The sequence below is a fragment of the Salvelinus fontinalis genome, chromosome 31 (assembly GCF_029448725.1).
Source record: "Salvelinus fontinalis isolate EN_2023a chromosome 31, ASM2944872v1, whole genome shotgun sequence".
Lineage (NCBI taxonomy): Eukaryota > Metazoa > Chordata > Actinopteri > Salmoniformes > Salmonidae > Salvelinus > Salvelinus fontinalis.
This window is the reverse complement of record NC_074695.1, coordinates 13,403,537-13,431,525: the sequence shown is the minus strand read 5'-3', so window position 1 is coordinate 13,431,525 and position 27,989 is coordinate 13,403,537. Positions and strand designations below refer to the sequence as shown.

Genomic DNA, 27,989 nt, shown 5'->3' with positions numbered 1-27,989 from the left:
GTTAGTCTAATTGTGTGTGTGTGTGTGGGTGTGTGTGTGTGTGTGTGTGTGTGTGTGTGTGTGTGTGTGTGTGTGCGTGCGTGCGTGCGCGTGCGTGTTCCACAGGGAGTTTGTCTGCGTTAGTATACCAACACTCCATCACTCCCATCTCTCTGCCCTGTTCCCTACGGATCCCAGAGAAAGGTCAGCAGCAACATCCCAACGTCACATTATGGACTGTAACGAGTTAGCCTAGTGAAACTCAACATCCCAACAACCCATTATGGGCTGTAATGTTGTTAGCCTAGTGAAACTCAACATCCCAACAACCCATTATGGACTGTAACGAGTTAGCCTACTGAAACTCAACATCCCAACAACCCATTATGGGCTGTAATGTTGTTAGCCTACTGAAACTCAACAACCCATTATGGGCTGTAATGAGTTAGCCTACTGAAACTCAACATCCCAACAACCCATTATGGGCTTTAACGAGTTAGCCTACTGAAACTCAACATCCCAACAACCCATTATGGACTGTAATGAGTTAGCCTACTGAAACTCAACAACCCATTATGGACTGTAATGAGTTAGCCTACTGAAACTCAACAACCCATTATGGACTGTAATGAGTTAGCCTACTGAAACTCAACAACCCATTATGGACTGTAACGAGTTAGCCTACTGAAACTCAACAACCCATTATGGACTGTAATGAGTTAGCCTACTGAAACTCAACAACCCATTATGGACTGTAACGAGTTAGCCTACTGAAACTCAACAACCCATTATGGACTGTAATGAGTTAGCCTACTGAAACTCAACATCACAACAACCCATTATGGGCTGTAACGAGTTAGCCTACTGAAGAACCAGTCCACACCTCAGTAAAATAAGCAGTTTTTTAACCATTGATGCTAAGTACCCTCTCACAATCAAATCACGAGACAATTTGTGCTGAAAATGCAAATAATTACTGACTTCTGGCCTGGTGGGAACATTTCCAGCCATGCCCTCCAGATGGAGACAGAGTATATTATGCCTTTATCTCTTGTTTCCATCTCCGTGTTGTAGATTCCATTGGAGAATTGCAGGAGCTGCCGTCGACTGCCAGTAACATGAGCACAGCTTCAGACCTGCTCAAACAGGGTGCAGGTGAGTTCCATGAATCAGTTTTCATAATGTTCAATCACTAATGGCTGCATTCCTGCTGTTGTTGGTGAGAGACCCTGTTGTGTGTGACATCTATGATCACCACAGTGCTCTAAAGTGATCCCCATAGTTACATCCCTGTTTGTCTGAGTAGTAACTGTCCCGCCCCACCCCCTCTCTTCTCCAGCCTGTAATGTGCTTTACCTGAACTCTGTGGAGACTGAGTCACTGACCGGACCCCAGGCCATCTCCAGAGCAACCGGAGCCACCCTGGCACAGAACCCCCGGCCAGCGGCCACAGTGGTCCACTTCAAAGTGTCCTCACAGGGCATCACACTGACCGACAGCCAGCGCAGGTAACATGACCACTGACCAGTTCATATTGCCTACATTTCTGAGGCCCATCACCCATGTTCAGTATATCATTAGCGATAAGTAAAGAAAATTGTAAGAAAGGTTTGCATGGATGTATTGTGGTAGATTAATCGAGATGGTTGGGATATCAATGGTCACACTGAATGGTCTGTCTGTCTGTCTGTCTGTCTGTCTGTCTGTCTGTCTGTCTGTCTGTCTGTCTGTCTGTCTATCTGTCTATCTATCTATCTATCTATCTATCTATCTATCTATCTATAGGGTGTTCTTCAGGAGACACTACCCAGTCAACAGTGTGACCTTCAGCAGCATCGACCCCCAGGACAGGAGGTGGGCACTGGAGCCAGCCAGCACAGAACACAACCTAATCACAACCACAGATATGACAGATAGACTGTAGATCCCACTGAAGACTGAGATGTTATTGAAACCAGTGCCAGGCAGTATCACATCCTCAATATAATGGAAACATTCTGACCACACAGTATTACATTAGTACTATATCCTCAATGTAATGGAAACATTCTGACCACGCAGTATTACATTAGTACTATATCCTCAATGTAATGGAAACATTCTGACCACGCAGTATTACATCAGTACTATATCCTCAATGTAATGGAAACATTCTGACCACGCAGTATTACATTAGTACTATATCCTCAATGTAATGGAAACATTCTGACCACGCAGTATTACATCAGTACTATATCCTCAATGTAATGGAAACATTCTGACCACGCAGTATTACATCAGTACTATATCCTCAATGTAATGGAAACATTCTGACCACACAGTATTACATTAGTACTATATCCTCAATATAATGGAAACATTCTGACCACACAGTGTATCTAAACCATCCATTTAAATAAGAGAATACAGGAATTTCAATCATCACCATATTTCATTAATCTTGTGCATGGATCTGTATGAGCTTGAAGTGTGTGTGTGTGTGTGTGTGTGTGTGTGTGTGTGTGTGTGTGTGTGTGTGTGTGTGTGTGTGTGTGTGTGTGTGTGTGTGTGTGTGTGTGTGTGTGTGTGTGTGTGTGTGTGTGTGTGTGTGTGTGTGTGTGTGTGTGAGAGAGAGAGAGAGAGATGGAGAGAGTGTGTGTATGACTGGGTATTGCAGGCCTTGGCTGTGACTGCAGCTGTAAACTATGCCTCTGTGCTTGTTTGAGAGCTCTGTCTGTCTCTTTGCTTCAGGTGGACTAACTCAGACAGCACAACTTCTAAGTAAGTTCTGCACTTAATGTGTGTTGACAATGTTTGATTACCTGCATGGCATTTTATTGCTTCTGTGCCTTGGCCGTCATCCCGGTATATATCTGTTGATCATGAACACAGTCTCAAATTCATGTTCACAAATATCTATGCTCACAGTTCCTGTTTTATGTCAATTTACAAACATTTGTGGGGTTTGATGATTGAAAAAAAATATTGTATTTTAGCTTAGGAAATATTATGCTAACCTGATCCACCATCCTGAACGCTGGTCTCGCGTTTCGTTTCACTCCACTGAATCTGAGAGGGCGAAACAGTATGGAAGCTTATGAGATCAGGATGGTTGAACACGGCAAATATTATCCTTCCAGGTTGCACCTTCTACTACAGTAGCTGTAATTTCCTGGCCCATACTTCAGTCTCCCCCTGTTTCCTTCTCAAGAGTTGATCAGAGGTCTCAGTCGTCATATCAAGCCAGTAAGAATGGGCATCACTATGTCTGAGTAAGTGTATATTTCTCCCCCCTCTATCTCTTTCCTTTCCCCTCTCTTTCTCCTCCTCCTCCTCCTGTTCAATAGGGTGTTTGGGTTTGTAGCCAAGAAGCCAGGCAGCATGGCAGAGAACGTGTGTCATCTGTTTGCAGAGCTCGACCCGGAGCAGCCTGCCTCAGCCATCGTCAACTTCATCAACAAGGTGATGTTAGGGCCGCAGCGCAGGTAGAGAGACAGAAAAGGAGCAAGCCAAGGACCTGTCACCGTAACAACACTGTCACAACTCCTAAAGAGAGTCAGGAGGCTACAGAAATGCTTTACAGACCCACAAAGCACCAGTGGTGGTGGCATCTTTTCAAAGACTGAGTTTTGACCCCAAAGGTTTCAACATTTTAAACATGACTGCCATTTTGAATTATAATCAAAATGTAATCGTTGTTTATATTCTAATGTCTATAATGCCGACCTTGATAGTTGCCTTCAAGCTACAAAAGCGTTGTTGTCACTTGTTAGTCAGTAATCTAAGGTATCAATAAGTAGCCTAGCCTACCAAAGATCTTGCCTCAACCCTGTCACTCTCCCTTTGACAATCATAAGTGTAAGTCAACCAAAATGTAGAAGATGATTTGGTCATACAGTAGGATACAGTAGGCTACAGTAGGCTAACTACATTAGGCTACAGTAGATTACAGTAGGCTACAGTAGACGACAGTAGGCTACAGTAGACTGACTACATTAGGCTACATTAGGCTACAGTAGATTACAGTAGGATAAATAAGGCTACAGTAGGCTACTCTGGACTGACTACATTAGGCTACAGTAGACTACATTAGGCTACATTAGACTACATTAGGCAACAGTAGATTACAGTAGACTACATTAGGCTACAGCAGGGTATTTTAGGCTACAGTAGACTATAGTAGACTACATTAGGATACATTAGGCTACAGTAGATTACAGTAGACTACAATAGGCTACAGTAGACTGACTACATTAGGCTACAGTGTATTACATTAGGCTACAGTATATTAGATTAGGCTACATTAGGCTACAGTAGACTACAGTAGGCTGCAGTAGACTGACTACATTAGGCTACAGCAGGGTATGTTAGGCTACAGTAGATTACAGTAGACTGCAGTAGATTACAGCAGATGACAGTAGGCTGCATTAGACTGACTACATTAGGCTACAGTAGATTACAGTAGACTACCATAGGCTGCAGTAGATTACAGCAGACGACAGTAAGCTGCAGTAGACTGACTACATTAGGCTACAGTATACTACATTTGGCTACAGCAGGATATGTTATGCTACAGTAGAAAGTAAAAGTGAGAAACGTCTATTTGTAATGTGCAAGCAACAGAGTGTATGTGGTTAGGATATCAATGTGTGGGGAGGCTAGGGGCTAGGGCACAGACATGGTAATGTATGTGGAGGCTAGGGGTTAGGGTACAGATATGGTCATGTATGTGGAGGCTAGAGGTTAGGGCACAGATATGGTAATGTGGTGGAGGCTAGAGGTTAGGGTACAGATATGGTAATGTATGCGGAGGCTAGGGGTTAGGGTACAGATATGGTCATGTATGTGGAGGCTAGAGGTTAGGGCACAGATATGGTAATGTGGTGGAGGCTAGGGGTTAGGGCACAGATATGGTAATGTATGTGGAGGCTAGAGGTTAGGGCACAGATATGGTAATGTATGTGGAGGCTAGAGGTTAGGGTACAGATATGGTAATGTGGTGGAGGCTAGGGGTTAGGGTACAGATATGGTAATGTATGTGGAGGCTAGAGGTTAGGGCACAGATATGGTAATGTGGTGGAGGCTAGAGGTTAGGGCACAGATATGGTAATGTATGTGGAGGCTAGAGGTTAGGGCACAGATATGGTAATGTATGTGGAGGCTAGAGGTTAGGGTACAGATATGGTAATGTGGTGGAGGCTAGGGGTTAGGGTACAGATATGGTAATGTATGTGGAGGCTAGAGGTTAGGGCACAGATATGGTAATGTGGTGGAGGCTAGAGGTTAGGGTACAGATATGGTAATGTATGTGGAGGCTAGGGGTTAGGGTACAGATATGGTAATGTTGGTGGAGGCTAGGGGTTAGGGCACAGATATAGCAAGTCCCAGAGATTATGGGGTATTGTTATATTGAGTTCACATGTACGTTCTTATGAATTTTGCCCTAGAAAGAAACGCTTGCAGTAACCAAGAACAACCAAGGAACAAGGGTGTGCCACACCACTGCCCTCCCCAGTGTATTGTATAACCATGGATTCTTGTGTCAAGCGCTATACACAATAATAATATCCCTTCAAATAGTCATGTAGTTCTATTATACACATATATTATGGGTCAATTATCTAACCTATGGTGCAAATAATATTCCTTATTATATTGTATATTATTGAGAAATATATTCAACCATTACAAACAAGACAAGGATGAGGTCCTGTCTTTGCCACAACGTCAACATAACGCTCACGTCTTTTTACCTGTATGACTTTATGTACAAACACAAATCAGAGAGGTGTCTAAGGTCCTATGTACTTAACCAAAGACAAAGCACTCCTGTATTAAGATTGAATCATTCATATTTTTAAGCTTCATGTGTTTGTATTGTTCGAGTTTTGCATTGTTTTTGTTGGACATGAAGACTACTTTGTATAACAGTGGTAATATATTGTGGTCTGTTTTCTTATTGATCTTTATATGTAGTAATATATTTTCTCACATGCAGCTAGGAAAGTGAAAGTCAAAAGGAAACATTCGTAAGGAAAATAATCTGTTATATGCTATTTTTTTAAGAAAGCTTTGTATGCACAAATGAATATAATAATACAAAGTTGTGGTACCAAATCTGATTTCTGCTCATTGGATTTACTATCTCTAGGTTTCTAAACTGTACTCAAGAATTTAAAGCCTTGTGTATTTTGCTTAGAAACAAGCACTTTTCAAGAGCAAGAATAAGGGTTGAAAACAGAAACGTCACACACAAGCGACACACAGACATGTTCTCATTAAAAAAGTAACCATCTTTATTAGTTGACCATTCCCTTATTTTTTCTCTCCCCATTTTAGAATTTGAAAAATATATACATTTCCTCAATCACATCCCCTAAAAGGCATGATTCAGTCATATTCCTTCAGCATACAAAACACGTGTTTTTTTTGGTTTTGTTACACCTCACCATCTGTTTTCACCTTTCTCCATTGTAGCCTGGTCTCAGATCTGGTTGTGCTCTTGCCAAGTCATTGCTGTCATTGTCAAGCCAAACATGTTTTGCATGACAATGAGTGACAGGAAGTTAGCATGATAGCACAAACAGATTGGCACTCAGGCGGTCTCCATTGCCCTTTAGTGCAATAACCCTGTTCAAACACAATTCAAAAGATCTAACCAGCAGAGCTAAATTAAACAACACAATCCACTAACTTGGAAATACCACACAAGCTTAACGCTTTTCAACGCTCCCGAAATACCAAACTCCAAAACCAAATTTCAAGTCATTTCATCAGCTTAATTATAAAGTCTATGACAACAAGAGGCTGTGCTTTGGAATGTAAACGACATTACGAAGATACCCAACACAATAGGACAGTGAGTGAGTTAATGACGTTTTAGTCATGCCGACCTGGTTAATACTGCTGTGGCTGTCTTTAAAGATCCCTTTAGCAAGCCATTACAGTTATTAAGTCCAAGTTGGGCCTCCGGACAGAGTGTGCTACACTGTGCTAGTGTGCTGTGTACTTGGCAAAACTATGCTTTTAGTATTACATTGTTAACAATCACGTCAACAACGTTGTACTTCGACATGAGAGTTGGATTTACCAGCTAATCATGCTCTAGCAAAACATTTGCAGCCCCCCCCCCCCCCATAATTAAGGGCAGTAAAATGTTCGATCCCATAGAAGGAAAAACATGTAACCTGCCTTTTTATGGACTTTACAATCATATATTACTACTCTTATGTTTAATCTTGTACTGGTATAAATGCTTAGTAAATCAGTGGGAAACACCCAAACAGAGTGTTGTAACTTATATTAGTACCTTCTGACAGTAACTCTCCCTTATTAAAAAGCAGAAAATAAATCAGAGATACATATCAAACAATAGCCCTATGTACCATTTTTGAGGTGCAAACAAAATTGTCTTAGGCACATCCCTCGACTAGTCCTGTCAAGTCCCAGATATAAATAGCAGGGAGCAAATCTCCCTTCTTGCGCAATAAAATATCAGTCACTTTATACATTCCTACTATGCCAAGTCCCTGAAATCATAGGACCCACACCAAAGGACACTTAAAAATGTGAACGGACGATCTCAATGTCACAAATGCAAGGACTAGCACAGCAGGATACGCAGTCATAATTCAGTAGTAACACCGGTAACTGTGCTCAAGCAAAGGATAACTAATTCCCTCCTAAAGTCAAGATTGTTGCAGCTTCAACAGGATGTAAATTAGTCATGCCTTGAATTTCAGCCAAATGCACAACAGCTAAATATAATTTACTGAATAGCTGGTGTTTGTTGCATTTATGAAGGCAAGTGATCAAACTTAATGATCCTGAAGTCAAAACAAATGCTTGGACTAAAATGATTGGGAATATTTCCTGGTTCTTGTGGCCTGGCTCCCAACATCTTTGTCCCTGTCCCTGGCTGCTGGACTCTTGACCTCACCACTGGCTGGTGGTGATTTTAGTGGTGAGGGAGGGAGGGTTACTGCCACAGTCGGCGTGGGGGCTGGTGAACCGTGGAGTTTGAACCACAGTCAATGTAGCGATAAGCTTCCAGGGTATTCTGGGCCGTGCGCATCATGTAGGAGGTTTTCACAGATGTCCTGGGAACGTAGAACACAGTTATGATTAAAAACTTTGAAATATCATAAAGACAAAATGGCAAGAGGTAGAGATGGAAGTGATAAGGTTTCACAATGAGGAGGTAGGATATACTTACTGCATGATAACCAAGATATTGTGAACCTTGATGCTTGCCATGGTGCAGAAGGCACTGGAGGGTGGAAAGAGTGGTTAGAACCTCTTCACAAATATAACTTTACCCCAACCTACATGTGCAAATTACCTCAACTAACCTGTAACCCCGCACATTGACTCAGTACCGGTACCCCCTGTATATAGCCTCCACATTGATTCAGTACTCCCTGTATATAGCCTCCACATTGACTCAGTACCGGTACCCCCTGTATATAGCCTCCACATTGATTCAGTACTCCCTGTATATAGCCTCCACATTGACTCAGTACCGGTACCCCCTGTATATAGCCTCGTTATTGTGATACTTTTTTAACTTTCGTTTATTTAGTAAATATTTTCTTAAAACTACATTGTTGATTAATTAAAAACTTATTTGGGATCGGTGTCCCGTCCACGAGATGAATGAGCTAACGTAGGCTAATGCGATTAGCATGAGGTTGTAAGTAACAAGAACATTTCCCAGGACATAGACATATCTGATATTGGCAGAAAGCTTAAATGCTTGTTAATCTAACTGCACTGTCCAATTTACAGTAGCTATTAGTGAAAGAATACCATGCTATTATTTGAGGAGTGCACAATTTTGAACATGAAAAGTTATTAATAAACAAATTACGCACATTTGGGCAATTTTGATACAACATTTTGAACCGAAATGCAATGGTTCATTGGATCAGTCTAAAACTTTGCACACACACACACACACACACACACACACACACTGCTGCCATCTAGTGGACAAAATCTAAATTGCACCTGGGCTAGGAATAATACATAATGGTCTTTCTCTATTTCTCAAAGATTTTACAACAAAAATACAAAAGAACGTTTTTTTTTTTCTTTTACCAGATCTATTGTGTTATATTCTCCTACATTCCTTTCACATTTCCACAAACTTCAAAATAAATTCCTTTCAAATGGTACCAAGAATATGCATATCCTGAGCTACAGGCAGATAGATTTGGGTGTCATTTTAGGCAAAAAATTCATAAAGGGGTGGATCCTTAAGAGGTTTTAAGGGCTTGTAAGTAAGATCTACACCTGTTGTATTCGGCGCATGTGACAAATAACATTTGATATATTAACAATTACAGGACTTGAAACAAAAACAACTAAATACAGGTCTTTACAGGTCCCTTTAACTTACTAAACATAGGCGGTGCTTCCACTGATCTGAACGCTGACTGTGAAGTTCACCTGTAGTAAAAAAAAAAAAGTGTTTTAAAATAGTCAAGACCAGAAGTCAACTGAAATTTTGGCAGGAACTGCAAACAAGACGTATATTTGAAGGAAGTAACGTATACAAGTCAATCCTTAAACTACATGTAACATGGAGTGAATGTGTCCCAAGTAATGGTTCACTGCGTCTAAGACTGCAGCAGGCCCTACCTGTCTCTGGCTCAGGGGCTGGATGGTGATGTCGTTATCTAGCTGCATGGTGCCTATGACTGTTTTCATATAGAGAACCTGGCAGCTTAGACTATCAACCATCACTGAGAAGAAGTTTGAGTTGGTGAAGTTCAAGGAGCTCTGACAAATAGGAGCAGGGAAAATGAACAGTCAGAAAAACACATCATAAACATCAGGCACAGTCAAATGACCATCTTATCTCCAACTAACAGAGTACATCTTCACGCGATTTACTGACTTACTGTCATATTCATGAGGACTTTAGTGTTGGTGTGATCAAACTGCACGGTGACAGAGCGTATCCCATCATCCTCCACCACGACAGAGCGAGGAAAGAGGAAGAAGACCACCAGCGAGGAAGCCAGGAGACATAGCACCGCCGAGAGGACCACATACAGCTTCCTGTCAAACATAGCACTTCCTGTTTACTTTGACAATCAATGTTAACCAAAAAACAAACTGTGAACCAACCAAAAATGACAGAATGTGATGGTTATGTACAGTTGAAGTCAGAAGTTTACATACACCTTAGCCAAATACATTTAAACTCAGTTTCACAATTTCTGACATTTAATCCTAGTAAAAATTCCCTGTCTTAAGGTCAGTTAGGATCACCACTTTATTTTAAGAATGTGAAATGTCAGAATAATAGTAGAGAATGATTTATTTCAGCTTTAATTTCTTTCATCACATTCCCAGTGGTCAGAAGTTTACATACACTCAATTAGTATTTGGTAGCATTTCCTTCAAATTGTTTAACTTGGGTTAAACGTTTTGAGTAGTCTTCCACAAGCTTCCCACAATAAGTTGGGTGAATTTTGGCCCATTCATCCTGACAGAGCTGGTGTAACCGAGTCAAGTTTGTAATTTTCCTGCCTGATGGTGCCATTTATTTTGTGAAGTGCACCAGTCACTTCTGCAGCAAAGCCACCTGCACAACATGATGCTGCCACCCCCGTGCTTCACAGTTGGGATGGTGGAGTGGTTGAAAAATGAGTTTCAATGACTCCAACCTAAGTGTATGAAAACTTCCGACTTCAACTGTATGTGACCGATCCAGATATAAGCTGGTGAGAAAAATGGGTTAGCTGTAAAACGTACGTTCTCTGGGGCCGGAGTCTCTGGTCGTTGTAGGGAACCAGAGCCACAAGCTCATTGACCTGCTCTGAAGGACAATGACCACAGAAGAGGGTCAAGTCAAATGGGAGAACACCATCATAATGATCCCTACCACATCAGTACAGCAATCAATGCCCAGTAGGACAGGAATCGAGACAGGAAATGTCTCACCTGAGGGGATGTGGCCAGTGCCTTGGCATGTTGGACAGGTAATACTGTCCCTGCCAGTAAACTCTACATAAGGGAACCGAGCAATGTCCTCCTGTCTGTCCAGTCCATCCAGCGAGTCATCATCATCATCCCCCGTCTGCCACCCTGTCCCAACCTCCGGGACGAGCAGAAGACTGCTGTCGCTTTCGCTTCGGGACCATTGAGTGCCCATGAGCTGGCTGGCAGATAATCAAGCCAGCCTTTTTTCAAAGGACAGACCCTAGGGCACAGCAAAAACAAAAGTTGTTGAGTAAAGGGCAGGACGTGTTTAGGCTAATAATCAACGTTTGGCAATTGTTTTTAAAATGATTAGCCTACTGCAGATGGGTTGCCTCCCACAATGTAAACAATGTTCCAGTTGTATTGCCCTACAGTAGGTCTGGGATTTCCAGACTAGACAGACGTTGGCCAGTATGCCAGGCCTCAAAGCACATAATGTCCCGGGCACTACTACTATACCACAGATACGGCAATCGGAATAAATGGCGTAGGGCGTGGCCTCTTAATTTCAAACGTGGAAGTATCTGGATAGGCATAAAAAATTAAAAACATAGCTATGAACACTATCACAATACAATAGCTAGCTAGGTACACATTGGCTAGTAAGGTATTATGTACAACAACAACACAACTATCAGTTACTTAGTCGAATCAAAGCACAATAACAACAGCAAGCTTAGTGCCACTGCGGTCGAGAATGTTTGAGCTATCTTGCTAGCGGTAAAGTTACGTAAGGTAAGTAGCTAGCTAATTTAGCTATCGAGCTGTTAGCTAGCAAGCAAAGTTAACTAGCTAGCTGTCAACGTTTACCAAGGTGCACAACCTGCACTAGGCTTGCGTCTTCAGACATAATAGTTGTCTTACCTATATATATTTGGTTGACGATATTTCGAAGAACATTCAGGCAAGGCTATCAAGTCATTGATCGTGTTGTTTTGCCAGGAACTCGTGACACTCACTTTGCAGTTCGTTCTTGTGCAGGGGTGTATTCATTCCCCAGATTATGTTGCAAAACGTTTCTTAAACGGAAGCAAACTGAACTAAACGGGCGTGAGCTACCTGAATTTGTCCAATGGTTTTAGTTATAAAACTGAACTTTTTGAAACTGTTTGGACTAATGTTTACACCCCGGTTGTTGATGGGCTTGCAATCTGCTTCATTCTATTGGGCGCTTGAAAATATTCTTAAAGATACAGTGCAAACCAGGATTTACGCCTACACTTTTTATTTTGGAAGAAGTTTGCGAAGTTTCCGTTTTGCACATCCCTACATAAAAATAAAATAATATTGAAATAAAGTAATGTCCACAACCGGTCAAAGGTTTTAGAACACCTACTCATTCAAGGGTTTTTCTTTACTTTATTAAGAGCGTGCAAAGCTGTCATCAAGGCAAAGGGTGGCTATTTGAAGAATTTCAAATATATAATATATTTTCATCTGTTTAAAACTTGTTTGGTTACTACATTATTCCATATGTGTTATTTCATGTCTTCACTATTATTCTATAATGTAGAAAATAGTCAAACTAAAGAAAAACTCTTGAATGAGTAGGTGTGTCCAAACTTTTGACTTGTACTGTATATCACATGAGGTTGGTGGCACCTTAATTGGGAGAACAAGCTCGTGGTAATGGCTGGAGTGGAATAAGTGGAATGGTATCAAATACATTCCATTTGTTCCCTTCTGGACATTATTAAATAAAAAGCTAAATGAAGATTATTGGAAGAGGGAGGATGGGGCAGTTGTATTACACAACACCATAGAAACACAGAAAAATGTAAGGGGCCCAATTATTTCTGTAAACCAAGTGTACATTTGTCCTTTTTAGACTTCATCATAATGAAACAGTTTCATTTTCCCTTGGAGATGAACCCTAGGCTCTGACCTTGTAGTTGGAGCCTCTTCCCTTGGAGTTGAACCCTAGGCTCTGACCTTGGAGTTGGAGCCTCTTCCCTTGGAGTTGAACCCTAGGCTTTGACCTTGTAGTTGGAGCCTAAGTTCTTCCTTTTGAGTTAGACCCTAGGGCCTAGGCTATTCCTTTGGAGTTGGACCCTACGCAACTACGCATTTAACGTTAGGCAGCGTCTTTTTTTGGTGCAGTCCTTGATTTCAACGTCCACGGACTTACCGGTCCGAAATAAATCTGAACCAATCACAGACGTCCGATCCAGCCTATATTTGGCCCAAATATAGACGTTCAGATTTAGTCCAGTCCGGACCGGCCTTGATTTAGCCCAAATATAGACGTCTAGAATTGGTTCAGATTTCTATGTTTCACAAGTTTGGACAGCACAGTACAGTAGAGCACAGCCCGAGTATAGAACATTACAATACACAGTACAGTACAGAAAATTAGAGTATAGTACAGTAGAGTCCAGTACAGTACAATGCAGTGGAGACTACACTAGACTACAGTAAAGAAAAGTGTACTATAATGTATCTTACTTTACTCTACTGTACTCTACTGTAATATACTCTACTGTAATGTACTCTACTGAAGTAAACTGTACTCTACTGTAATGTATTCTACTGTAATATACTCTACTGTAGTAAACTGTACTCTACTGTAATGTATTCTACTGTAATATACTCTACTGTAGTAAATTGTACTCTACTGTAATGTACTCTACTGAAGTAAACGGTACTCTACTCTACTGTAATGTACTACTGAAGCAAAACTGTACTCTACTCTACTAAATTATTCTGTACTGTCCTCTACTGAATAAAACTGAACTGTCCTGTACCGTAGTGTACTCTTCTGTGTTCTACTGTACAAAACTGTACTGTGATGTTCAAACTTGTGAAACATAGCCTTTGATTTGTTCAGATTTGGATCTGGTCCGCACCAACCAAATTGTACTTGTTTGGGGGCAGAGCTCATTAATAGCCAGCATGCTTTGCAAGTGTTTGTTTTTCCGTTTACATTTTGGTCATTCAGCAGCCGCTCTTATCCAGTGACTTACAGTCAGTGCATTCAACTAAGGATATAAACGACAACATATCACAATAATAGCGAGAAAATTAAATAAATCTCTAACCATTACTCAGAATGGTATTGTAGTTGAACTGGTCTGTTGGTTTATTATGTATGTTTTACTACTTTGAACATCATTGCTGCCAGATTTTGGAAAAGCAAGCATAATTGCGTGATAGATAAGTAATAATACATATTTAGTTGCAATCTTAATTTGGCACCTCTTTTCTATTCAAATGTGTGAAAAATGTATAATTATGTTGTAATGCGAATGTTGAGAATTGAGAATGTTTAGCAGCTTAAATTTGGCCATAGAATCAATGACTGAAAAATACTTATTTACTATGTCTGCAAATGACATGTTTTCAACCTCCGGAAAATACGTATTTTTTTTTTTACATCCAGAAAATATGTATTTTTACCTTTACCTTTCAGCAACTAAAATGCACACGATGTTAATGTCAGGACAAGATTACTGAAATGTGTATTTTGTATGTAATTTTGCTTACCGAGTAGGCTCTCACCTTGGCTTTCTGCTCCAAAATGTCAATCCCGCTCAAGGACAAAAACTAACACTTGCTTTTCTTCTGCAGCTTTTCTGTCTGTGTCAGACATCTAATGGAGGGCAAAGGACAGGGCCTTGCTCAACCACTGAATATGGATCTTTAAATCACTGATCTTTTGAAAAACTGTTCATTGAAACCATGTTAGACACTGATAAAATTGCTTCTTTCATGAGCCTTGAAAAATGTTAATCTATTTTCTACAAAACCAAACAATCATACTAACAGTACTTCAATGACACACTAATAATCTGAACATTCACAAAATCAATCAAGATTGTTTTCCTCCCATCGTCAATAATACAGGGTTACTAATAGATATGTATTACATTAGGAAAAATATTATGCACGCTGTTTTGAAGTCAGTTGTCATGTATGAAACCTCTAATAGTGTGCACTCTGCTTTCATTATTGTCAGATATCACTCATCTTTGGCAGGGCTGTGCTCCTGGAACAACAGATGAAAGTATAGTGTTTCAGGATATTACACCACTAAATCAACTGGTTCATGATCCCTGGGTGTAAATGACGTGCAAGGCCCCTTTACGAAATAATACAACTCTGTTAAATTTGGGATCTTAACCCTTTTAAATAACTCCACACTATTATACCACTGTTGACGTCAGGTGGCGAGCTTGCTTTGTGTGTGAAGTCTCGGGAGGTAAATGACTAACCAAAATTAACTTCTCACTTAATGCCATTCATCTAATATCCTTCAGTTCAGACGCTATCTGACTGTTTGCAGGTATTGCTATTGCAGGCACTGACATCTCTCAGATCGGAGGGAGAAAAAAAAAAACATTAGGAAAGTGTCATTCAGATTTTGTATTGTTACAGTGCACCACTTTATCAATGCCTCGTCTTACAATAGTACATACAGACGTAATTAGAAGCAAATGACCTAAAGGCAAGCAACAATGTAGGAAAACAATGGGTCCAGATTACGTGTGTGATTTATGGTGATATGCAATAAGATAATAAAAATTGAGTTCAGAACATCAAAGCAACCTTATTTCTTAAAGCACCTTATATACACAAGATGTCGCAAAGTTGCTTCAAACGAAATTTCACAGAATTCCAGAGTTCAGACTTGATAGACTTTGTTTGGATCTTAGTGACGACAATTGCATGCAGCAGACCTAACATTACCATTACCCCCAAGCTGTTTCCCTAACAACGCCAATGGCCTTTCCCTTTTCCAAAGTACTCTGGTTCTACAGTAGAACAGGGCTCTGTGATAATAAGTGACGGGAACTTAAGGATAGGAATGATGATGGTGTCTTAAGAATCGTTGACAGACATATTCTCCACTTGGTTCTGGAGCTGGTCTCCACCTCCCTGTTTCTTCTTCTTCCCTCCATCCTGCTGCTTCTTCTGCTTCTTGGACGTCTCCACGTCAATAGGCGCAGGCTTCACAAACTTCAGCATCTCTGTCATACCTAAGAAAATGAATAGCAGAGGAATGAAAATTATGTCCACACACAGTATTCATGGCAATACTAGTCATCAAATATGCATAAGTACTCTGTGAGAAAGACAAACTTTCATGACCACCATCTTCCATGCATAGGGCAAAAGTATTGCAGGCCCCTTCACAAAACCGGGGTAAAAAAAATACTCTCTCACCTGGAGGCATGAAGTTCCGGAGTACCTCTGGAATGACGACACCCTCTTCGGTCTGGTACGTCTCCAGGATAGCACACATTACCCGTGTGGTGGCACACATGGTTGCGTTGAGCATGTGCACATAGTCAGCCTGAAGAACACAGGAAGTGTTGTTTTAAAACTGGTTCAAATATTCCATCTTACTATGACTTTGATTATGGAAGCAAATCCAGATTCTATGTAAAGACTGGGTACGCTCACCTTGTCCATCATCTTTTTAGTCTGTCCGTAGCGGATACGCAGCCGACGGGCCTGGTAATCTAAACAGTTGGAGCAGGAGACCAGCTCTCTAAAGGCAGCGGAGCCTGGGAACCAGGCCTCCAAGTCCAGCTTCTTACTGGCTGCATGGTTCAGAGCACCTGGGTGGGAGCAGACAGACACAGAGGCTCAGACATCCCATGTGTTGTTTGTGTCGCACTGCTTTGCTTTATCTTGGCCAGGTTGCAGTTGTAAACGAGAACTTGTTCTCAACAAGCCTACCTGGTTAAATAAAGGTGAAAAAAAGACATGTAGGTAGTAAGACACCCTCAAAACAGCTCGCAAGGGAAATGTCCGTTGTGTCACATAAATCACACAGGATAATAGGTCATTGTAATACCTTACAATGAGAAGGGTCTTATTAAAAATGGCATTAACATTTATGAGTGACTGTTATTGTCATGATGTATACTTAACGGAATAATGCAAGATTCTGGCAATAAGGGATACCTCAGGATTTTATCTTCTTCCCCAGATTCATATGAACTCATGGATACCATAGGCTTCCGGTTATTGTGCCAAAGCTAGTTAGCATTGGCTCGCGAAACTACCTCCAACTTCCTTCATACAGGACGCAGACATTTTTTCTCCACAAGTTCATCTGACTCCGGTGAAGTAGAAGGGGCTTAATTGCCAAAAGCCCAAAGTATCCCTTTAAAGGCCCAGTGCAGTCAAAAACGTGATTTACCTGTGTTTCATCTATTTTACACACTCCGAGTTTGGAATAATATTGTGAAAATGATGATGCCTTAGTGTAAGAACTGTTTGAAAATACCACCTGAAATTTCAGCCTGTTGTGGTGTGATGGAGCTTTGGCGGTAAATTACTTTAGACCAATAACAAAGAGTTCCAAACCTCTGCCAATAACAGCTAGTTTAAAGTTTTTCCATCCCCACTCAGACTACTCCCAGACAGTCCAAGCAAAATTCTTGCTTTAGAAATTGCTCTTTGCTAAGAAGCTACTTTTGTTTCTTTTTGACCATTTTAATTGAAAACAATCACAGTTAGGTACTTTAATTGGTTACCCAGAAATGATTTTATATTGAGAAGAAAAAACCCCAGCTGCATTGGACTTTTATGCCCTATTTTACTTACCCAGAGTCAAACGGTCTTATGGATACCAATGTATGGTTTGGACCCTAGGTATGGCCCTGCCTGCAGTTTGAAATAAGTTGCAGGCGGTGTCGCGAGCCAATGCTAAGTAGCATTAGCACAATGACATGCAAAAGCTAACATGTCACTGCACTAACACTAGTAGCAACAATGAACCCCCCCCCCACCTTTGCCACACTGGACTTCCAGTCATTGCGCTAACGCTAGTTAGCATTGGTGCACAAAACTAACCTCAACTCCCTTTAAACTGCACGCAGAATCTAGCACTGTCCATTTAATCTAAAACTTGTATTTCAGAGCACACAAGGTTTCAAATGACATCAAGACAGGATTTGTAGCAACTACAGCCTCATTGTTGTGTTGTCTTACAGAAACCCTTGGTAAGCCCAAAATGTCACAATTCCCAACTTTAATCCATTATTTCTCAATAATCATCCAATAAAAATCCAAAACATAAATATCTTTGGGCCAACCGCGTATGGAATTGCCATGTGATCATTAGTCTCTGTCCCAGAGAGGAACAGACGTGTTGGGAAGGACTATCTGCAGGACCTACCTGAGACTATGTTGATGATGCGGTAGGGGATCCCTAGTGTCTGGTAGAACTCTTCAGCCGTCCCAATCATCTCATCCATCATCTCCCAGGACTTGTTGTCATGAGGAGAGGCAAAAACAAACTGCTCTATCTGGGGGCAGAGAGTGTGTTCATTAGTATTTCACAATCATTAGCACAGGCCCACCCCCCCAAAAAATGACCTGTTCTGGAAAATGTGTATCACTTGACATGATGTGTAAATTGTCAATAATAACCAGACTTTATCCTTCTCCAATTAGGCCTATAAAATGCAAAGCACTACAACAAAGCTGTTGCCTTTTCTACACTGACCTTCACACACCCACCACGTCTACTTTGAGAAAATGCCCACTTACCTTCTCAAACTGGTGCACCCTGAAGATGCCTCGGGTGTCACGCCCGTGGGAACCCACTTCCTGTCTGAAGCAGGTGGAGAGGCCGGCGTAGCGCATTGGCAGGTCCTCTGGCTTCAGCCACTCGTCTCTTAGGAAGGCTGCGATGGGCTGCTCTGAGGTGGCAATCAGGTACTTCTCATCTATGGCCGTGTCCTCAGATTTCTCGCTGCTCTTCCCAATCACCTGAGAGACAAGCAGGGAATGCAGAGTGGATACTTTACACAAAAACACCCACATATCAAAATAAACATCAAAAATACATATTTGTCTTAACATGCAACAAAACTAAGAGTCATGAAGAAAAAAAAACATTGGGCCCTATCCCGCAATAGGAATGAAAGGAAGATTAGTTTCAAATCCATCATACCTTGTAAAGTTCATCATCAAACTGGCTGAGCTGGGCCACCTCCTGCATGACCTCTTTCCTCATGAAGAAGGGGGTGTAGAGCATTTCGTAGTTCTTGCTGTGGAGCATCCGCAGAGCATAAGTGATCAATGCCTGCTCCAGGAAAACTAGCGGCCCCTACGAAACACAAAAAGGGAAACAGTTAGTAAGGATAACTATCAAGGATACACACTGAGTTTAACAGAATTACACCTGGTATGAATCGGCCTGTGAGTGTATTGGCTACATATGTGTGTGACTAAGAACTTGCTTTGAGGAAGTAGCCACGACTCCCAGCCACTATAGCTCCTTTCTCTCCGTCGTAGCCGTCGATCATGACAACCAGGTCTACGTGGGAATACTTCTTCTGCACAGTACAGTCTCCCCAGGTGCGCTCCACTTTGTTATCAGCATCCTGGAGAGACACAAGATCAATTACAGAGTAGACAAGTAAACACGTGGCAAAACAAAATGAATTCATGAGACAGAGGCAGCGGGCAAGGCATGAGAATGTCTAATTTCTCCCTGAGGCAATGTGAACTTTCATCCATCTCCCTATTGCTGATGGGAATTCAAATTCCATGACACCCACCTCATCATTACTGATGGGCACAGATGGATGCAGGAGGTTCCCGATCTCTCGCAGGTATTGAAAGCGCTCCTCCTCCAGCTTTACCCTCTCAATGTCAGATTTCTGCACTGCCTCATCTACAAGCAGACGGACCTTCTTGATCTGGGTGACCGTGAGGGGCTAGAAATAGGGGAAAATAGACATGAAACATACCCATGAGTATGGGACGCACATGTCAATGAGCATATAGATGAACTGCTGGCTAGCGAGTTGACCTACCGATAGTGTGTCTGCCGTTAGGGCCTCCAAGTTCTGGGCGTCGTCTGGGACAGAATCCTCGTCATCCCCAACTGGCTCCCTCTTCTGTATATAGAAAAGGCACAGAACAGAAAGGTAGAAATAAACTATCTGCATATAGAATAGAACATAATGCTTTCAGACTGATGGGGGGGACATGTAGCCATGTAGGTTACATAAAGCCTATATAGTTCACCAGCAGCTTCACAGGTTGTACCTTCATTTTCTCTCCAACTGTCTTGCTGCATAAATTCTTTGCCTTGTTGAGGTTGTCGGCAGTGAAACGACCTGGTGAGCATGGAAAGGGCAAGGGTCAGCGTCATATGCACGTCATGAATCAATAAAATGGTGTTTGTGCCTCTCCCTAGGTGTCACGACAAGTAGCTATAACGTTAGTGACGCTCACAGGCGACCCCCATAACCATGTAGACTTGAGTAGTCCAACATACAATCTCAGTCAAATCTGCATCCATGCTATTTTCCATCAAGTCCCAATAACAGGGTCATGTATAGATGGGATCCTGCTTTTCAAATTTACACCAAAAGTTGACAATTTTTTTGCATTTTAGCTAACTCTTTTCCTAACCTTCACCTACTTATCCTAACCTGCTACGTAAATTAACCAAAACCTACTACGAAAAGTAATTTCTGGCAAAAGCTGTATTTCTTCTAGCCATGACCCAATAACAGCTGTGGGACGCTGAGAAGAGAAAGGTTGAGATGCATTTGCTATGGGTATGATGGATCAATCAATCAATCGAGTTTATTTAATATAGCTCTTCGTACATCAGCTAATATCTCGAAGTGCTGTACAGAAACCCAGCCTAAAACCCCAAACAGCAAGCAATGCAGGTGGATGGGGATTGCATCAGATTGTAGCTACAGTCAGTGTGGATAGGATGACGTAGCGAACCATCGTTTGGGTTTTCCTTGATAGTTTAGTTACTGAAGCATACATTGTTTCAGTTAGCTAAATTAATATTAGACAACAACGAACGACATATCAGGTGTGTGTGTTTTGTACTTTACTTACTTGTAGTAATACATGTAAAGGAAAAGTTTTTGGTTGTGGTTAGTGAACTAACGTAGCTGAATAGCTAACTGGCTAACGTTATACATAGTCATTTGCTAACGACTGGTGACTAACTAACGTTAGCTAGCTAACGCAGAATACCAACTAACCAGATTTCAGCTGAGAATATCTAGGCATATAATTCACTATAAATTATCTAAAAACGTGAACTGACGTATTATGCTTGGATTTATTAATTTATATCTGGGTGACTACAAGACCAGCTTTTAACTACCTATAATAAATGCATGAAGTTAGCAAGCCATGTGAATGGACACCACCATCCGATTCAATTAATGCTAACGCTAGCTTGCAGTCAGAACTTACATTTTCTCCATTCTGTGTCTGCGTGTACTAGTTTATCCACAAGTGACACATCTTTGAACCTTTTTCTTTGAGTTTCTCTGATTACTTCAGGATCACCGCCTTTATCGGTTCGAAATTGGTCTAAATCGAGCACCATGATGATTCCACGCTTTGATGACTGTCAAAAACGGTGCAGAGTAACAGAAAAAAGAAAGCCGGTGTGAAAAGTACCAGCGGCACGATTACGTCACTTCCTTCTTCTTCGATGACGTTTAAGGGCGGTTGGCATCCAATGAATGTTGCATTACCGCCACGTACAAGAATGGAGTACAACTCCCTTATACTTAATAAAAAAAATATTAAAAAAAAAATATATATATAATTGTATTGATCACATACACATGGTTAGCAGAGGTTAATGAGAGTGTAGCGAAATGCTTGTTTCTAGTTCCGACAGTGCAGTATATCTAAGTAATATAACAATTCCCCAACAACTATCTAATACACACAAATCTAAAGGGGTGAATGAGAATGTGTACATATAAATATATGGTTGAGCGAAGTCCGAGCGGCATAGACAAGGTGCAATAAATGGTATAAAATACAGTATGATATGATATGAGTAATGTAAGAAATGTAAGAAATGAGTAATGTAAGAAATGTAAACATTATTAAAGTGCCATTATTTAAAGTGGCATTGTTTAAAGTGATTAATGATCCATTTATTAAAGTGGCCAGTGATTGGGTCTCAATGTAGGGAGCAGCCTCTCTGAGTTAGTGATTGCTGTTTAGCAGTCTGATGGCCTTGAGATAGAAGCTGTTTTATCAGTCTCTCTTGATGCACCTGTACTGACCTCGCCTTCTGGATGGTAGTGATGTGAACAGGCAGTGATGCATTGTGCAGACCGCACCACCCTCTGGAGAGCCTTGCGGTTGAGGGTGGTACAGTTGCCGTACCAGGCTGTGATACAGCCTGACACGATGCTCTCAATTGTGCATCTGTAAAAGTTTCTCAGGGTTTTGGGTGACAAGCCAAATTTCTTCAGCCTCCTGAGGTTGAAGAGGTGCTGTTGCGCCTTCTTCACCACATTGTCTGTGTGGGTGAACCATTTCAGTTTGTCTGTGATGTGTACGCTCAGGAACTTAAAACTTTCCACCTTCTCCACTGCTGACCCTTCGATGTGGATAGGGGGGTGCTCCCTCTGCTGTTTCCTGAAGTCCACGATCATCTCCTTTTTTTGTTCCTGACACCACACTCCGAGTGCCCTCACCTCCTCCCTTTAGGCTGTCTCGTCGTTGTTGGTGATCAAGCCCACTACTATTGTGTCGTCTGCAAACTTGATGATTGAGTTGGAGGTTTGCATGGCCATGCAGTCATGGGTGAACAGGGAGTACAGGAGAGGGCTGAGCACACACCCTTATGGGGCCCCAGTGTTGAGGGTCAGCGAAGTGGAGATGTTGTTTCCTACCTTCACCACCTGGGAGGCGCCTTGGGAAAGTCCAGGACCCAGTTGCACAAGGAGGGGTTGACCAGGGCCTCCAGGTTGATGATGAGCTTGGAGGGTACTATGGCGTTGAATGCTGAACTGTAGTCAATGAATAGCATTCTTGCATATGTATTATTTTTGTCCAGATGGGATAGGGTAGTGTGCAGTGCGATGGCGATTGCTTCATCTGTGGACCTGTTGGGGCGGTATGCAAACTGAAGTGGGTCTAGGGTGGCCGGTAAGGTGGCGGTGATATGATCCTTGACTAGCCTCTCAAAGCACTTCATGATGACAGAATTGAGTGCTACGGGGCAGTGGTTATTTAGTTCAGTTATCTTTGCCTTCTTGGGTACAGGAACAATGGTAACCATCTTGAAGCATATGGGGACAACAAACTGGGATAGGGAGCTAATAAATATGTCTGTAAACACACCAGCCAGCTGGTCTGCGCATGCTCTAAAGACGCGGCTCGGGATGCCGTCTGGGCCAGCAGCCTTGCGAGGGTTAACATGTTTAAATGTTTTACTCACGTCAGCCACTAAGAAGGAGGGGGGGGGGGGGGGGGCGCAGGCTATGTTAGCGAGCCGTGACGGTGGCACTGTATTATCCTCAAAGCGGGCAAAGAATGTGTTTAGTTTGTCTGGAACCGTGACGTCTGTGTTTTTGTTTTTGTAGACCATGATTTCCGGTAGACCCTGCCACATACATCTCGTGTCTGAGCCGTTGAATTACGACTCCACCTTGTCCCTGTACCGGAATTTCGCTTGTTTGATTGCCTTGCGGAGGGAATAACTACACTGTTTATATTCAGCCATATCACCAGACCTCTTTCCATGGTTAAATCTGTGGCCCCAATCCAGCTAGTGCAACTGCATTTACAATATTTCTAGTGTTGTCAGTGGTCACAGAAATCGTTATATTATCCCTCTCCAACTTCCACACTGCAACTACTTCCCTCAGCTCTTCCCCCAAGTTTACACTGGTGTGACTACTCTCTAGGGGACGTGTTAGAAGGACGTGGCTTTTTATCTCCCACTCTGCCGTAATAAAATGTTTTGTATCAAGACTGCCCAAATGTGCCTAATTTGTTTATTAATAACTTTTCATGTTCAAAATTGTGCACTCTCCTCAAACAATAGCATGGTATTCTTTCACTGTAATAGCTACTGTAAATTGAACAGTGCAGTTAGATTAACAAGAATTTAAGCTTTTTGCCAATATCAGATATGTCTATGTCCTGGGAAAGTTTCTTACAAACTCATGCTAATCGCATTAGCCTACGTTAGCTCAACCGTTCCGTGGAAGGGACACCGATCCCGAAGAAGTTTTTAACATCGACGTGGCTGTAGTGGAGCGGGTCGAGAGTTTCAAGTTCCTTAGAGTCCACATCACCAATGAACTATCATGGTCCAAACATGCCAAGACAGTCGTGAAGAGGGCACGACAAACCCTTTCCCCCTCAGGAGACTGAAAAGATTTGGCATGGGTCCCCAGATCCTCAAAAGGTTCTACAGCTGCGCCATCGAGAGCATCCTGACCGGTTGCATCACCGCCTGGAATAGGCGCTACAGAGGGTAGTGCGTATGGCCCAGTACATCACTGGGGCCAAGCTTCCTGCCATCCAGGACCTATATAACAGGCGGTGTCAGAAGAAAGCCCATAAAATTGTCAGAGACTCCAGTCACCCAAGTTATAGACTGTTCTCTCTTCTACCGCATGGCAAGTGGTACCGGAGCGCCAAGTTTAGTACCAAAAGGCTCCTCAACAGCTTCTACCCCCAAGCCATAAGACTGCTGAACAATTAAGAAAATTGCCACCGGACTATTTATATTGACCCCCCCCCCCCCCCCCCTCACTTCTGTACACTGCTGCTACTCACTGTTTATTATCTATGCATAGTCATTTCACCCCTACCTACACGTACAAATTACCTCATCTAACCTGTACCCCTGCACACTTACTCGGTACCGGTGCCCCCTGTATATAACCTCGTTATTCTTATTGTGTTACTTTTTATAATTATTTTTTACATGAGTTTATTTGGTAAATATTTTCTTAACTCTTCTTGAACTGCACTGTTGGTTAAGGGCTTGTAAGTAAGAATTTCACGGTAAGGTCTACACTTGTTGTATTTGGCGCATGTGACAAATAACGTTTGATTTGATTTGATAGAAAGATAAGACTCAAGATATTAGCATTTTTCGGGCATCATGTCCAAATCATCCGAAAGTATCTCAAATTGATCGGGAAACTCAACAAAGTCCTACATGATTACAACATGATGCATTAAAAATTGTAATATTCATACCAAGACTTAAGCTAAAAGGTCAGCATTTGGAAACAGTGCCAGTAAAACTAAACCAAAGCAACGATTTCCGTCATACCGTGTTTGTAGACTGCTTACAAGGTAAGAAAACCAATATGTAATTTTGGTTGACTATCCCTTTAAGTACATTTAAAACCGGATACTTTATAAAAACTTTAACTCGAGTAGTATTCTACTGGGTGATTTTCTTTTAAATTATCTTTACTTTTACTCAAGTATGCCAATTGGGTACTTTTTCCAGCACTGGAAATATTGCAGTGGGAGATTGTGAGACAATATTGAACAACATGTTAACACAGAGGGTTTCCCCCCCTATGTTTCAAGAGGCCGTTTGAATCTGTAAGTGAAGACCACTGGACTTTGGCATTATTTTCTGGAATTTTCAAGGTGTTTAAAGGCACAGTCAGCTTAGTGTATGTAAACTTCTGACCCACTGGAATTGTGATAAGTGAAATAATCTGTCTGTAAACAATTGTTGGAAAAATTATTTGTGTCATCCACAAAGTAGAAGTCCTAACTGACTTGCCAAAACTATAGTTTGTTTACAAGAAATTTGTGGAGTGGTTGAAATACGAGTTTTAATGACTCCAACCTAAGTGTGTGTAAACTTCCGACTTCAACTGTAGGGGTAAAGTGACAATGCATAATAAACATTGAGTAGCAGCAGTGTAAAAACAAAGGGGGGGTGTCAATGTAAGTAGTCTGGTTGGCCATTTGATTCATTGTTCGGCAGTCTTATGGCTTGGGGATAGAAGCTGTTAACCAAAAGGTTTCTACCAGGAACCAAAAAGGGTTATTCGCAGGGTTCCCCTATGGGGACATCCAACGAACCCGTTTTAATCCAACGAACCCGTTTTAATCCAACGAACCCGTTTTAATCCAACGATTAAAACCCTTTTAGGTTCTAGAAAGCACATTTTTTTCTCTAAGAGTGTACTACCCCACACACAGAGTTTAGGTTTCTATATGAGGTTTTTGGGAAATAATTTCTGTTTCTGTATGAGGGTTTGGGGAAATTGGAGCATCCTTTTTCCAGGAATTGTGGAAAGACTATTTGTTTCTTTATGAGGTTAAGGAGAAATACTTTCTGTTTCTCTATGAGGCTAGGGGAAATACTTTGTTTCATTTGTGGCCTGCTGGAGGTCATTTTGCAGGGCTCAGGCAGTGCTCCTCCTTGCACAAAGGCGGAGGTAGCGGTCCTGCTGCTGGGTTGTTGCCCTCCTACGGCCTCCTCCACGTCTCCTGATGTACTGGCCTGTCTCCTGGTAGCGCCTCCATGCTCTGGACACTACGCTGACAGGCACAGCAAACCTTCTTGCCACAGCTCGCATTGATGTGCCATCCTGGATGAGCTGCACTACCTGAGCCACTTGTGTGGGTTGTAGACTCTGTCTCATGCTACCACTAGAGTGAGAGCACCGCCAGCATTCAAAAGTGACCAAAACATCAGCCAGGAAGCATAGGAACTGAGAAGTGGTCTGTGGTCACCACCTGCAGAATCACTCCTTTATTGGGGGTGTCTTGCTAATTGCTTATAATTTCCACCTTTTGTCTATTCCATTTGCACAACAGCATGTGAAATTTATTGTCAATCAGTGTTGCTTCCTAAGTGGACAGTTTGATTTCACAGAAGTGTGATTGACTTGGAGTTACATTGTGTTGTTTAAGTGTTCCCTTTATTTTTTTGAGCAGTGTATATACCCTCAGGCCCTGGAGGGAAGCAAGTCATCCAGCTACCCAAGAATAGTAAAGCTGTCCCGTTCGTTGTAATCTTCCTCGTCTGAGGAGTAAGGATCGGACCAAAACGCAGCGTGGTTAGAATACATACTTAAATTTAATAAACGAAGACGAAACGAAGAACACTTGACAAACTATACAAAACAACAAACGAAGGTGAAGCTATATAACAAATAGTGCTGACACTAAAACACTACACATAGACAATAACCCACAATACAAAACAGGCTAACTAAATATGGTTCACAATCAGAGACAACGCAAAACACCTGTCTCTGATTGAGAACCATATCATGCCAAACACAGAAATAGACAAACCAGACAAACAACATAGAATGCCCACACAGATCACACCCTGACCAACCAAAACATAAAACATACAAAGCGAACTCTGGTCAGGGCGTGACAAAAGCCACCTTTACTGGCTCAAATAGTCAACCAATCAGCCAAATAACAACCCTTAGTAAATTTATGGAAAAAATTGTGTTTGACCAGAAACAATTCTATTTGTTCTTTTTACCACTTTATTGTGATATCCAAATGTCCCATCGCTGCAACTCCCGTACTGAGGTGAAGAGAGAGGTGAAGGTCGAGAGCCATGCGTCCCCCGAAACCCAAACTGCTTCTTGACACACTGCTCACTTAACCCGGAAGCCAGGGTTTGGCCGGCCAGAAGCCTGTGCCCAGACTGCCACAAGGAGTTGCTACAGCGCGACAGGACAAGGACATACCGGCCGGCCAAACCACCCTCAAACCCAGACGACGCTGGGTCAATTATACGCCTCCTCATGGGTCTCCCGGTCGCGGCCGGCTGCGACACAACCTGGGATCGAACCCGGGTCTGTAGTGATGCTTCTAACACTGCGATGCAGTGCCTTAGACCTCTGCACCACTTGGGAGGCCTACAATGCAATTTTACTGAAAACAAATTGACCGACTTTCAGCACGCTGATAGGGAAGGACATTCAACAAGCACAGCACTTACACAAATTACTGATTGGCTGAGAGGAATTGATAATAAAAAGATTGTGGAAGCTATTTTGTTCGACTTCAGTGAGGCTTTTGACATTACCGATCATAATCTGCTGACGGAAAAACGTATGTATTATGGCTTTACACCGCCTGCTATATTGTGGATAAAGACTTACCTCTCTAGCAGAACAGCGGGTGTTCTTTAATGGAAGCCTTTCCAACATAACCCAGGTTGAATCAGGAATTCCCCCGGGCAGCTGTCTAGGACCCTTTTTTTTTTTTTACTAATGACATGCCACTGGTCTTGAGTAAAGCCAGTGTTGCTATGTACAGTGGTTCATCCT

General features: G+C 42.0%; 3 protein-coding genes across 7 annotated transcripts in view; 1 reads left to right on the top strand and 2 right to left on the bottom strand.

Annotated features, from left to right (window-relative positions):
* The window catches only part of LOC129829586 (tensin-2-like), a 69,352-nt gene extending 63,272 nt beyond the window's left edge, over nt 1-6,080 (top strand). For 2 of the 4 annotated variants that reach the window (XM_055891361.1, XM_055891363.1), the window contains exons 23-28: nt 106-183; nt 1,054-1,134; nt 1,319-1,487; nt 1,765-1,833; nt 2,710-2,739; nt 3,306-6,080. In XM_055891361.1, coding sequence (XP_055747336.1) covers nt 106-183; nt 1,054-1,134; nt 1,319-1,487; nt 1,765-1,833; nt 2,710-2,739; nt 3,306-3,447 — 569 coding nt within the window. In that variant the 3' untranslated portion in view covers nt 3,448-6,080. The remainder of the gene's footprint in view (nt 1-105; nt 184-1,053; nt 1,135-1,318; nt 1,488-1,764; nt 1,834-2,709; nt 2,740-3,305) is intronic. The other 2 variants (XR_008755415.1, XM_055891362.1) reach the window with 2 other exon arrangements.
* Nucleotides 6,081-6,230: 150 nt separating this feature from the next.
* tmem106c (transmembrane protein 106C) lies at nt 6,231-12,113 on the bottom strand. 2 transcript variants are annotated; one of them, XM_055891367.1, is made up of 8 exons: nt 11,910-12,113; nt 10,912-11,170; nt 10,723-10,786; nt 9,864-10,023; nt 9,601-9,741; nt 9,359-9,408; nt 8,174-8,227; nt 6,231-8,057 (listed from the first exon to the last, which is right to left on the bottom strand). In XM_055891367.1, exons 2-8 carry the CDS (start codon nt 11,120-11,122, stop codon nt 7,937-7,939), a joined length of 801 nt encoding a protein of 266 aa, XP_055747342.1. In that variant the 5' UTR covers nt 11,123-11,170; nt 11,910-12,113; the 3' UTR covers nt 6,231-7,936. The 2 variants fall into 2 exon arrangements, with proteins under 2 accessions (XP_055747342.1, XP_055747341.1); XM_055891366.1 differs by having other exon boundaries at nt 11,815-12,112.
* Nucleotides 12,114-15,297: 3,184 nt separating this feature from the next.
* Nucleotides 15,298-21,382, bottom strand: LOC129829587 (serine--tRNA ligase, cytoplasmic-like). The gene is made up of 11 exons (XM_055891365.1): nt 21,145-21,382; nt 19,963-20,033; nt 19,728-19,811; nt 19,470-19,628; nt 19,149-19,292; nt 18,860-19,015; nt 18,454-18,675; nt 18,080-18,209; nt 16,354-16,511; nt 16,114-16,243; nt 15,298-15,926 (listed from the first exon to the last, which is right to left on the bottom strand). Exons 1-11 carry the CDS (start codon nt 21,278-21,280, stop codon nt 15,769-15,771), a joined length of 1,548 nt encoding a protein of 515 aa, XP_055747340.1. The 5' UTR covers nt 21,281-21,382; the 3' UTR covers nt 15,298-15,768.
* Between the last annotated feature and the right edge of the window lie 6,607 nt (nt 21,383-27,989).

Coding starts and splice junctions, on each gene's coding strand:
- LOC129829587 (XM_055891365.1), bottom strand. CDS start 21,280: ATGGTGCTCGATTTAGACCAATTTCGAACCGATAAAGGCGGTGATCCT. Junction 19,812..19,962: donor CAGTTGGAGAGAAAATGAAG/GTACAACCTGTG, acceptor TTCTATATACAG/AAGAGGGAGCCAGTTGGGGA. Junction 19,293..19,469: donor TGCCCATCAGTAATGATGAG/GTGGGTGTCATG, acceptor GTGTCTCTCCAG/GATGCTGATAACAAAGTGGA.
- tmem106c (XM_055891367.1), bottom strand. CDS start 11,122: ATGGGCACTCAATGGTCCCGAAGCGAAAGCGACAGCAGTCTTCTGCTC. Junction 10,024..10,722: donor AGACTCCGGCCCCAGAGAAC/GTACGTTTTACA, acceptor TATGTTTGACAG/GAAGCTGTATGTGGTCCTCT. Junction 8,228..9,358: donor GGAAGCACCGCCTATGTTTA/GTAAGTTAAAGG, acceptor TCCACCCTCCAG/TGCCTTCTGCACCATGGCAA.